Source organism: Artemia franciscana, chromosome 1 (assembly GCF_032884065.1).
Source record: "Artemia franciscana chromosome 1, ASM3288406v1, whole genome shotgun sequence".
Taxonomy (NCBI): Eukaryota; Metazoa; Arthropoda; class Branchiopoda; order Anostraca; family Artemiidae; genus Artemia; species Artemia franciscana.
The window spans coordinates 42,333,482-42,345,792 of NC_088863.1; the positions used below are offsets into that span (position 1 = coordinate 42,333,482).

A 12,311-nucleotide genomic window follows, 5' to 3' on the forward strand; every position below is an offset into this window, starting at 1 on the left:
TCAACGTCCCGCTCTTTATGCTAAAGTTTTTTATTGTTATAAAAAGTAGAACCGTGATAAAGTCAAACTTTAGCCTAAAGAGCGGGACGTTGAGGAGGGAACAGCCCCTTTCATATACGGAATAATTTCTGTTCGTTTTAAGTTTTAATGTCGCTCCTTACTTCCAGTTGAAAAAGCTTGTTTTTTTTTTATTTAATAGCTTGAAAATCGATGTGTTTATTTGCCCCTTGAGTAAGGCATATCCTTACTCATGCCCTAATTGAAAAGTTCCTAGTTTGCAATAAAACCAAAACAAATCAATTGGCTAATCAGAATTCCCAATTGATAGGAAATTGGTCCTCTTTGTGGCAAAATCATAGTTTATCACCACAAAATGGCAGATAATGCCGCTTTCCAGTGGCACAATGCTTTCTTACAGTTCGTCACTACGAACTGCTTGAAAAGACGCAATTTACTAAAGGTAATTCCAAACAAAAGTAGCTTTTGCAAAAGCAAAGAAGTAACTAGATAGGCATCACAGAGTATTCGTAAAAGTTAAAGCATTTTTGAAGGGCTGAAAACTAGAAGATTAGCTGTTTCTTGTCAAACCACTAATAAATTCAAAGAAAGGCTCTGCTAAGGTACTTGTTATAATTCACATTATAAAGAATAAAAATTAACATCTTTTTATATCTGATCCCAAAGCGAAACAAATATAAAAAGTTCCTTCGATGGGATTTATTCTGATCTTCCAGTTTGTGGAACATTTTGCCTCGCATCTTGCCTGGATTCTCTCTGTTTCTCTCTAATCTGCATCCCTTCGGTTTCTGATCTCATCTTTTCTACGTCATCTACACTTTCTCCTATAATAATAAATATCGATAGATAAATATTCTAGGGACCGTCTAATCAGGTTGAAACTGGGAGACAGATAAGAACAGAAAATTAACTAGCAGGGTACCCAGAGGTTTTTCCACAGGGTTGATTTTTGTTCAGAGAGAGGGTGTGTGAGGGTACCCAAAACTTTACGAAACGTAGCACAAGTTTGCTTATACACACTTCCGCTACTTGTACGAGTCGGCAAAATATTTCGGAGAGGGTTTGAGTCGGGTAGCCCCCTCCCCTGGACAAAAACTATTTTTTTATACGTTTGTTGGTTTATTTTAGTACCCCCCCCCCCCCAAAAAAAAAAAAATCCTCTCCTCTTCTCTTTCTTGTGACCCCTCTCCTCTTTCCACAAAAAATTCCTAGATAAGGCCCAGCTCGTGATTATTAAAAATACGCTTTGCTTATTTTCTCGGCAATAATTTCGGAAGGAATGACTGTTTTCTCACCTTCTCTCTTACTCGCTTCTTGCTCTTTTTTCCCTTTTGCTGTAGTTTCTTCAGACTTCCTGCCTTTCTTTATATATAATCTAGGTTTTCCTTCCTCTCTTGACTCTTCTGCCTCGTACTCCATGGAAATAAACATGCCTTGTACATTTTCTAATTCTCTCTTATCAATTACTTCATTCATATTTGCGGCTGACTAAAAATAAATGTCATTTGTTTAATAAGATTAAGTTTTTCATAGAATATACACAAAAACTGTCTAGAGTAAAAGAGCCTTTTATACTAAATTGCATTTTGCAATTTATATTGTTTTTATTATGATATTTTCAGAATTTTTTTTTGTCTTCAATGGTCAATTTAAAGTACGACTCCAGCAGAAGGCTAGATATGTCCTAGAGGTCTTTTACATAAATTCTAAAAAGAGTTATCTCACATACTGAAGTTTCACAGATAAACTGGAAAAGTGATAAATGGGCTCCATTTTTTTCTTATTTTTATTATTTTCTGTGTAAAGGAGCTTATTCTAAAGGGTTTTCTCGGTCATAATTTTATTTGGTACAATTCTGAAGGATTGTCCTAGTTAAAATAAAAGTTAGTTGAATAACAAACTTATTGAATTAAATTATAGATTTAAAAATTTCAATGAATATTATACATATTCGCTTGAAAAGTTAAACTAACATACCGTTTAAGAAAAAAATAAATACAGAATTTCTATTCTCACTGTTGCGAACTGAAGGAAAATTTGTGGTGTCTGGAACAAGGTCGTATACAAAAATTTTCTCGGGGGGAGGGGAGGGACAAAAAAAAACTTTCCAAAGCACATAAAAAATTTCTTTATATGTACTCTTTTTTACTTTTTTACGAGTCGGACAAAAATTTGGGAGGAGAGTCTAACCGGGTAGCTCCTCTAGATACGGACATGGTTCGAGAAAATTTAAGGGCGTGATTCTTTCTGGAATAAATTAACCCCTCATTGAAGCAGTTCAGGTTTAATAAGGGTGCAAAGGGGACCATATCTGCGGAATAGTTTTACTAAATGTCCCAAACGAAGGAAGACCTAAGAATAGGCCAGAACAAGATAATCAAAGTTTTGAAATGCTGAGGATTTCAAATGAGATAAGAAAAGGTTAAACAAGGTGGGAAACAGGAAAAGTGTTTGCCAATCTTTCGACTTCAGTCAGCTTATGGATGCGACGAATTTAAAAGAAACAAGAGCTAAGAGCTCATATGGCACTTGTGACGAGACCGGAAGAGCCAAGAGTCAAGAACTGATATGGTATGAGCTCTAGCGAAATTCTAAGAATCATCAACAGACTGATTTACAAGGAAAATCAGAGGCTTAATGACGGTCGGGATTTAAAATAAGAGCTCTGAGTCACGAAGTCCTTCTAAATATCAAAGTTCATTAAGATCCGAAACACCTACTGGTAAGTTATAAATATCTCATTTTTTTCTTATTTTTCCTCGCGCTTCAGCCCACCAGATGGTCGAATCGGGGAAAACGACTTTATCAAGTCAGTTTGTGCAGCTCCCTGACACGCCTACCAATTTTCATCGTCCTAGCGTGTCAAGAAGCACCAAACTCGCCAAAGCACTGAACCCAGTCCCCTAAATCCCCCACACAGAGCGGATCCAATACGGTTACGTCAATCACGTATCTACGACATTGGCTTATTCTACCCACCAAGTTTCATCCCGATGTCTCCACTCTGAGTGTTTTCCAAGATTTCCAGTTTACCCCTCTAACTTCCCCCAATGTAAGCAGATCTTGTCGGGATTTGAAATAGGAGTTCCGAGACATGAGTTCCGTCTAAATATAAATTTAGATCCAGTCACCCATTCTTAAGTTAAAAATACCTCAATTTTTCTAATTTTTACAAATTAGCACCCCCCAGCTCCCTCAAAGACAACGGATCCGTTCCAATTATGTCAATCGCGTATCTATAGCTTGTGCTTATTCTTCCTATCAAGTTTCATCCCGATCTCTCCACTCTAAGCGTTTTCCAAGATTTCCAGTTTCCAAGATTTCTGTCCCCCTTCCAACCCCCTATATCCCTGGATCCGATTCGAATTGAAAATCTGAGACATAAGATCCTTCTATATATCAGGTTTCATTAAGATCCGATCACCCATTCGTAAAATAAAGATACCTCAATTTTCACGTTTTCCAAGAATTGTGGTTTCCCCCTACAACTCCCCCCAATGTCACCGGATCTCGTCGGGAGTTAAAATGATAGCCTTAAAGCACAAGATCCTTCTAAATGTCAAATTTCATTAAGATCTGGTCACTCGTTCGTAAGTTACGAATACCTCATTTTTTCTAATTTTCCCGGATTACTCCCCCCTCCAACTCCACCAAACAGAGCGGATCCTGTCCGGTTATGTCAGTCATGTATATTGGACTTGTTTTTATTCTTCCCACCAAGTTTCATCCTGATCTCTCCGCTTTAAATGTTTTTCAGGATTTCCCGTTCCCCCCAACTCCCCCTTCCCCCCCAATGACGCTGGGTCCGGCCAGAATTCAAATTTGAGATCTAAGTTACGAGGTCCTTCTAAATATGAAATTTCATTAAGATCCGATCACTCCTTCGTAAGTTAAAAATACATCATTTTTCTAATTTTTCAGAATTACCCCCCACCCAACTCCCCCAAATAGAGCAGATCCATTCCAGTTATGCCAATCACGTATCTAGGACATCTTTCTTATTTCCCCCACCAAGTTTTATCCTGATCCCTCCACTCTAAGCGTTTTCCAAGATTTTAGGTCCCCCCCAACTCCTTCCATTGTCACCAGATCCCGTCGGGATTTAAAATAAGAGCTCTGAGACACGATATCCTTCTAAATATCAAATTTCATTAAGTTCCTACCCCCCATTTGTAAGTTAAAAATACCTCATTTTTCTAATTTTCCAATTTATACCGTCCCCCCATTCCCCCTCATATGGTCGAATCGGGGAAACGACAGTTTATAATTTAATCATGTCTGGTTCTTGATACGCCTGCCAAATTTCATCATCCTAGCTTACCTGGAAGTGCCTGAACTAGCAAAAACCGGGACAGACAGACAGACTGACCGACAGAATTTGCGATCGCTATATGTCACTTGGTAGATACCAAGTGCCATAAAAATGTGTCAAAAAACGTGTAAAAATTATTCGTAATACAAACCAAAGCAACTGCAGCGATTCCATCCTTTGGATTTAATCCACCAAAAAGTTTACTCTCTGCTGACTGCAGTGCAGATGCCTCGTCTTTGGTAATAATGTCCAAATTTGCTTCAAAAGCTATTGACCCAATCTCTAAAAAAAAGTTTCTTTTAATTTTTCGTCACCAGCTAGTGCATTTGAACAGTCAGAATAACAGGGATTTCCCTAAATTCATTTGAGAGACCTTTTCCCTATCACGAAATTTTTAAAGATCTAGGCTTAAAATGCACGTTTGAGTGAAAATAGACTTTAGACCAAACATCTCTCTGCTCTAGAAAAATGCAGGTTAGATGTGGAAAAAGACATACAGACTGCAGAGAGCACTGCTCTCTCGTTATTTTAAGGGCTCGTTATTATTAACGTTAATTCCAGTTCTTTTTAGGCTTAACTTAGTCATTTAAGGGAATTGCTGATATTTTGTAGCTTGAATTGGTGGTTCACAAATTTCCTTTCCTTAAATTCCTTAAATTTCCTTTTCCTTAAGTCATTAAAGGGAATTGCTGATATTTTGTAGCTTGAATTGGTGGTTCACAAATTTCCTTTCCTTAAATTGCCTTTGGTTTATCTTATCAATTTTTCAAAGCTTTTTTTAATGAATTATCTGTTCATTTTTTTGTAATTGTCATAGCTTTAATATGTATTAATCGTAGGAATATTTGTGATTTTTGTGCAAGGAATAAAGCGTCGGAATAGTTTAAATCTTAGGTATTTAAATATTCAATTGAAATATTCAATCAGCCGTAGTTTTGTGTAATAACTTCAATAATATTTTTTTTTCTTATTTCTAGAGTGAAATAGCTTGGAACCATACACAGTGCACCAGCGAATTCTTCTTGCCCAAACAACCCAAATATCTAAAAAGGCCCCCTTTCATGTGAAAATTTAAATTTGATTTGAATTGTTTTTCTATTTTTATTTCAACAAATATTTTTTGGGAATTTTTTAAACGAGCTAAAAACTTCGCGAAAACGCGGGCGAATCGAACCAAAAAACGCACTATTAGAATCATCACGACTGAAAATAGTTAGCCCGAGGTGTACACTGTTCTATGTTGAAAACGTCTGCCCCGTCCTCATATCGAGAATAAGGTCTTTAGCACTTGAAACCGTTGTCTACAGCAACAAAAAAAAAAGAAAGAAGAAAAAAAAAAAAAAATTATGTACATACTCTCCTGGCGCTGAAATTTGACGTGCATAAATCATCACTTTAGATAATAGTTTTGATTTTGGATGGTATCAATTTTTTTTTATTTCATTATTTTACTTTTTCGATTTCTGTAGAAAAAATGTTTGTCAGTGTAGTACCTTCAGACTTGTTTATGCTTCACAGTTGACGCAGCAGCTACAGCCTAGTAGAGAGGAAACCGTGTTTTTTTGAAACAGGAAACTGAGAAACTAAATTTCAGAGATTGTTCCAATGTTGCCAGTTCCTTTTTGAATCTTTTTTTTTAACCAGAAGCTTCCCGATTCTGTAAGATTTTGGCTTTTAGTCCATGCCCCTGAAAAAATCTGTTTCTTGTTGGAGGGGAGATGGCACTCCTATATTAGAGACCATATTATGTTAAAATTTCAACTTGAAGAAAAAACTAATTTTGGTTCCAGAGACGTTAAAATTTTAGTCCGAAAATTTTTTCTTCCGATTGGCTTAAAATTGTAATTAAATAAAAAAAATAATTTTTTTTAACTGAAAGTAAGGAGCGACATTAAAACTTAAAATGAACAGAAATTACTCCGTATATGAAATGGATTGTCCCCTCCGCAATTCCTCGCTCTTTACACTAAAGTTTTTATTTGTTTTAAAAAGTAGAATTGTGGCAAAGAGTCAAACTTTAGCGTAAAGAGCGAGGGATTGCGGAGGGGAAAACCCATTTCTGTTCGTTTTAAGTTTTAATGTCGCTCCTTACTTTCAGTTAAAAAAACTAGTTTTTTATTTAATTTCTAAACGTTTTTGAATTAATGCATGTTTGATTTTGGCTCTCCGTACATAAATTATTAAAATTAAATTTGCGTAATAATTCTATTTTTTTGGCTAAATGGCTTTCTCTTAGTTTTGATCAGACGATTTTGAGAAATAAGGGGTGGGGAAGGAGGCCTAGTTGCCCTCCAATTTTTCAGTTACTTAAAAAGGCAACTAGAACTTTTAATTTTTAACGAACATTTTTATTAGTAAAAATATACGTAGCTTAAGTATTAACTTACGTAACAAACTTTTATATTCTTATGTTTTTGATTATATGTATGATGGGGTTTGTCCCCTCGTTAATACCTTGCTCTTCACACTAAATCTTAAGTTTTGTCCCAATTCTTTAAGAATGACCCCTGAATCAGAAAGGCCGTAGAATAAATAGTTGAAATTACTAAAAATACTTTAGCATAAAGAGCGAAGTATTTATCTCCTCCTAAATACCTCGCTCTTTATGCTAAAGTATTTTTAGAACCCCTCATATGCGTAATAATCTCTGTTCGTTTTAAGTTTTAATGCTACTGCTTACTTTCAATTGAAAAAACTTTTTTATGTTTATATTTTCATTGTTTTGTTTTTTTAATAGTAATGCTAGAATTTCCTGTGCCCTTTTCATTAAATTTCTCTTCCCCCATGAAATATTCCTCCAAGGAGAGATCCTCCCACATAGCCCCCTCCCCTCAACCCCACACCCAAAAAAAATCCCCTTGAAAACGTCGGTACACTTCCCAATAACCATTACTGTATGTAAACATTGGTCAAAGTTTGTAACTTGCATCCCCTCCCCCAGGGACTGTGGGGGAGTAAGTCATCCCCAAAGACAGTTACTAGGGTTTTCGACTATGCGGAACAAAATGGCTATCTCAAAATTTTGATCCGTTGACTTGGGAAAAAATGAGCGTGGGAGGGGGCCTAGGTGCCCTCCAATATTTTTGTTCACTTAAAAATGGCACTAGAACTTTTCATTTCCGTTAGAATGCGCCCTCTTGCAACACTCTAGGACCACTTGGTCGATACGATGACCCCTGGAAAAAAAAAAAAAAAAAAAAAAAAAAAAAAAAAAAAAAAAACACGCACCCGTGATCTGTCTTCTGGCAAAAAATACGAAATTCCACGTTTTTGTAGATTGGACCTTGAAGTTTTTTCTATAGGGTTCTCTGATACTCTGAATGCGATGGTGTGATTTTTGTTAAGATTCTATAACTTTTAGGGGGTGTTTCCCCCCATTTTCCAAAATAAGGCAAATTTTCTCAGGCTCGTAACTTTTGATGACAAAGACTAAATTTGATGAAACTTATATATTTAAAATCAGCATAAAAATCCAATTCGTTTGATATATCTTTTAGCATCGAAGTTCCGTTTTTTAGAGTTTCGTTTACTATTGAGCCGGGTCGCTCCTTACTACAGTTCGTTACCACGAACTGTTTGATGGGATGTAGCCTCTACTTGGAGGATTTCGATATCAAGAGTATATTTTATGTCTCCCTATGACCTTTTGATCAGACTGAGTGAGAAAGCTATCTCAGACTTTCGAGCTGAAATCTTGAGATGTTATGGGGAGTGCCTAGGGGCAAGAAGTGCAGAAGAGGGGGATTGTTAACCTCAAATCACTTTCGGGTTTCGCAAAGAACATTTGATATTTGATAATTCTACACCAAGTGGAACTTCATTATATAAGATCTTAAACTTATAAGAAAAAAAAATACACAATAGGTCCAATTATCTTTACTAATTCAACGTTACTGTGTCGAATATGACTGTACTTTTCAAAAACTATTTCAAAAACTTTTTTCTGACCAATAATGCATGTTAAGGACCCTTGTCACCGCTTAGTGCTCTGGAACACCTCCCAGGGATAAATAAGACCCAGTTTGGTAAACTAGCCTGGGTGCAGAGGTTAAACTGGGCTCTTCCTCAATGTGGCATACATATAAATAAATTAGAAAATTTTAAGCTTCTACCTTCTCGAATTACATTTGATACGACAGGTCGTTTCTCAGGTGGTATGATAGCTGCAACAAAAAACGTGTTTTCTTTTCCTACATGTGGTCGCATTTTATCTGTTTTACGTTCCCGTTCTTCACGTTTCTCTTGCTTCACTTCTTCTGGCACAGTTTTCCTCCTTCTTTCTTCGGCCTCTCTTAGTACTCTCTCTTCATTTCTCCTTACCTCTTCTCTTTTCGATCCTTTCATCTCCATTTTATTGCTAGAAAAAGGTTTTCTATTTGAAATAAAGAAACTATACTCAACTACCATCCTTACCATAGAAAACTTCAATAAATTATGAATAAATTCTCAATAAATCCTTTTGTTGTTAACGAGGCCTTAAATGGAGCCATTTATTGTAAGCTAAATAAAGTATTTTAAAACGGCTCAAGGGAAAGCTGTTTAAATGATTCATCCAATGCCCAGTCGATGAAATCACGAGCTACACAAGTAATTTGGGACATAGTCGCTACCCAAAAGAATATTCAAAACAAGATCATAACCTTCCGAAGCGTTGCCTTCAGAATATGTAAAAACACAAAATCAGAAATACTATACCGTTTTTTCCTTATTGCAAAATTGCCTACAATACTTTAGTAAATACACTTTCACATGAGGGGGAGGGGCAGGGGGTAGAGTCTTCAAATGATTTCCCAAAAATAACAATCTGCAGCTGAAAAATAAACATTACAACATAGAATAATCAAAAACTTTTCGAATGATATTCAGCTGAAGGCATGGGCTGCATAAAATTGAAGTGAGGGACCATTTGTCAGGACCAAAGGCATGACCTTCTGATTGCAGCAAGAGAAGTGAGCTCAGAAATATGATCCTGTATATGCATGGTATACTATAGTATGCAGGGCAACCAAGAGGAGAGCAAGGAGGGGGTAAATACCCAAGGAATAGGTATTCCAGAGGCCTGAGGTGACAACATGTTAATTTTTTTTCCTTGATCAAACAATTCGTGGTAGCGAACTGAAAGTAAGGAGCGACCCGGCTCAATAGTAACCGAAACTCTAAAAACCAGAATTTTGATACCAATAGTTACATCAAAAGAATCACATTTTAATGCTGATTTTAAGCATATAACATTCATCAAGTTTAGTCTTACCCATCAAAAGTTACGATCCTGAGAAAATTGGCCTTATTTTAGAAAATAGGGAGAAACACCCCCTCAAAATAATACAATCTTAAAGAAAATCACACCATTAGATCCAGCGTATCAGAGAACCCTCTTGTAGAAGTTTCAAGCTCCTATATACAAAAATGTGGAATTTCGCATTTTTTGCCAGAAGACAGATCACGGATGCCTGTTTATTGTTTTTTTTTTCTAGGGGTGATCGTGTCGTCCCAGTGGTCCTAGAATGTCGCGAGAGGACTCTAACGGAAATTAAAAGTTCTAGTGCCCTTTTTAAGTGACCAAAAAAATTGGATGGCACATAAACCCCCCCACCTCCCCGCTCATTTTTCCTCAAAGTCACCTGATCAAAATTCTGAGATAGCCATTTTATTCATCATAGTCGAAAAACCTAATAACTATATCTTTGGGGACGACTTACTCCCCCACAGTCCCCGTGGGAGGGGCTGCGTTACGAACTCTGACCGTTGTTTACATATACTAATGGCTATTGGGAAGTGTACAGACGTTTTCAGGCGAATTTTTTTGGTTTGAGGGGGGAAGTTGAGGGTGGGGGGAAGTTGAGGGGGGGCTGCGTGGGAGGATCTTTCCATGGATGAATTTGTCATGGGAGAAGAGAATTTCAATGAAGGGGACGCAGAACTTCTAACATTATTTAAAAAAAAAAACAATGCAAAATAAGTAAGGAAAGTTTTTTCAACTGAAAGTAAGGAACAGCCATAAAACTTAAAATGAACAGAAATTATTATGCATATGAGGGTTTCACCTCCTCGTGATACCTCGCTCTTTACGATAAAGTATTTTTAGTAATTTCGACTATTTATTCTTCAGCCTTTGTGATTCAGGGGTTATTCTTAAGGAATTGGGACAACATTCAAGTTTTAGTGTAAAGAGCGAGGTACTGACGAAGGATTGAACCCCCTCATATACGTAATAAAAACATACAAATATAGAAGTTCGTTACGTAAGTTAATTTGCAAGCTACGTATATTTTTTACAAATGAAAACGTCAGTAAAAAATTAAAAGTTCTAGTTGCCTTTTTAAGTAATCAAAAAATGGAGGGCAACTAGTTCTCCTTCCCTGCTCCTTTTTTTCAAAATTTTCCGATTATAACTATGAGAAAACCATTTAACCCAAAAAATTAATATGGAAATTTCGTTTAATTGTTTATGTGCAGAGAGCCAAATCAAAACATTCATTAATTCAAAAAAGCTCAGAAATTAAAAAAAAAATTAGGTTTTTTTAACTGAAAGTAAGCAGCGACATTAAAACTTAAAACGAACAGAAATTATTCCGTATATGAAAGGGCCTTCTCCTCCTCAATGCCCCGCTCTTTACGCTAAAGTTTGTTACTGTTTTAAAACATTGAGTTAACAGAAAGAGTCAAACTTTAGCGTAAAGAGCGGGCATTGAGGAGGAGAAACCCCTTTCATATACGGAGTAATTTCTGTTCGTTTTAAGTTTTGATGTCGCTGCTTATTTTTAGTTAAAAAAACTTGATTATTTTATATCTAATAGCTTAACAGATTCGAAGGCTATGATATTCAGACACATAGGCCATCAAATACGTAAGCAAGAACTACCCAAAACTAAACTGCACCCAAACCTAGACTGGTGTTCGACTCCCTAAATTTGCAGCAAGCTCTGAAATATTATAACATCGCACTCTCAGTTTTACTATTAAAAATATAAATAATCCATTTATAAAGTTGTATTTAACACTAACAAGTAAGAGTAGACTTTTGGATCCGCAGGTTTTTAGATACTTCCCACCCCATTTTTTTTTGCTTTTATGCTACTGTCTAATATGTTCCATCTAATTCTAATTGCAGGGAAATAGACCAATTATATGATGTACAGGCAAAGCCAGAGTTAAGTTTTATTTCTCAAGGGGGGAGGCAAATGTTGACTTTGCCACCCCTTTCGCACCATCGATACCGTAAATACTACTATTTAAGCTTGTTTTAATTTAAGCTTGTAATTTAAGCTTGTTTTGCCACCCCGGATACTTTCCCCCTCTAGTCCCCTTAGATCTGGCCCTGTTTATTTGACAAGGCTGGGAGACTTGTCTGTTTTCATTAAATGAAAGCAAAATCTTAAAGGCCAGAAACTTGAAAGATTTGCAAAAAATCCTTTAAAGAGATCTTGAAACCATAAATATAGTTTGTTTCATTGCAAAGTCAGATTTAGGTTCAGCAGTTCAACAACTTTTTTTTCAAATCCAGGAGTGCAGACTAAGCCAGGTAGGTAATGCTTATATCTTTCTATCATCAACATTCACTCGACTAACTAGTATAAGAACATAACTTACTTTTGATTATAGTGTCATATAGAAAATCACTCAACAAAATTATCTGACCGATTTCTTTACCATTACCGCTATAGTTGAAAATAACAAACTAATGGAATTTACAAGGAACATGCTTCAAAGCTACGCAACTTCAACGAATTTGTTGATTCCTTCACGAATCGCGTGTGCCAGAGATGATAGAAAATATTGTCAGGGTTTAGGAAAGTGCTCGCAATTGGTGGCATCAGAATCACCTTAGAGGAGACTTTTATGTATCAAAAAGTGCATTTTGAGACCACGAGCATAATTTGTTATGGGACAGGAGGGGCGAAACAGCCTGCCAAACCCCAGTTTGCCCTCCAGTTGAAATTTAGTGTTCAAAAATCTTGTCAAAACTAAAATAGGTCCACAG

General features: G+C 36.3%; 1 protein-coding gene across 1 annotated transcript; it reads right to left on the reverse strand.

The window, feature by feature from the left end:
- Positions 1-613: 613 nt before the first annotated feature.
- On the reverse strand, positions 614-12,082 carry LOC136040183 (uncharacterized). The gene is made up of 5 exons (XM_065724373.1): positions 11,921-12,082; positions 8,443-8,687; positions 4,482-4,612; positions 1,314-1,506; positions 614-842 (listed from the first exon to the last, which is right to left on the reverse strand). Exons 2-5 carry the CDS (start codon positions 8,678-8,680, stop codon positions 718-720), a joined length of 687 nt encoding a protein of 228 aa, XP_065580445.1. The 5' UTR covers positions 8,681-8,687; positions 11,921-12,082; the 3' UTR covers positions 614-717.
- Positions 12,083-12,311: the final 229 nt, after the last annotated feature.

Bases quoted from the DNA above. Each gene is read 5' to 3' on its own strand.
- LOC136040183 (XM_065724373.1), bottom strand. From the start codon at position 8,680: ATGGAGATGAAAGGATCGAAAAGAGAAGAGGTAAGGAGAAATGAAGAG. The intron at 1,507-4,481 runs GTTTGTATTACG...ATTTATTTTTAG, and splicing joins GAATCGCTGCAGTTGCTTTG to TCAGCCGCAAATATGAATGA. The intron at 843-1,313 runs GTGAGAAAACAG...TTATTATTATAG, and splicing joins AGAAGCGAGTAAGAGAGAAG to GAGAAAGTGTAGATGACGTA.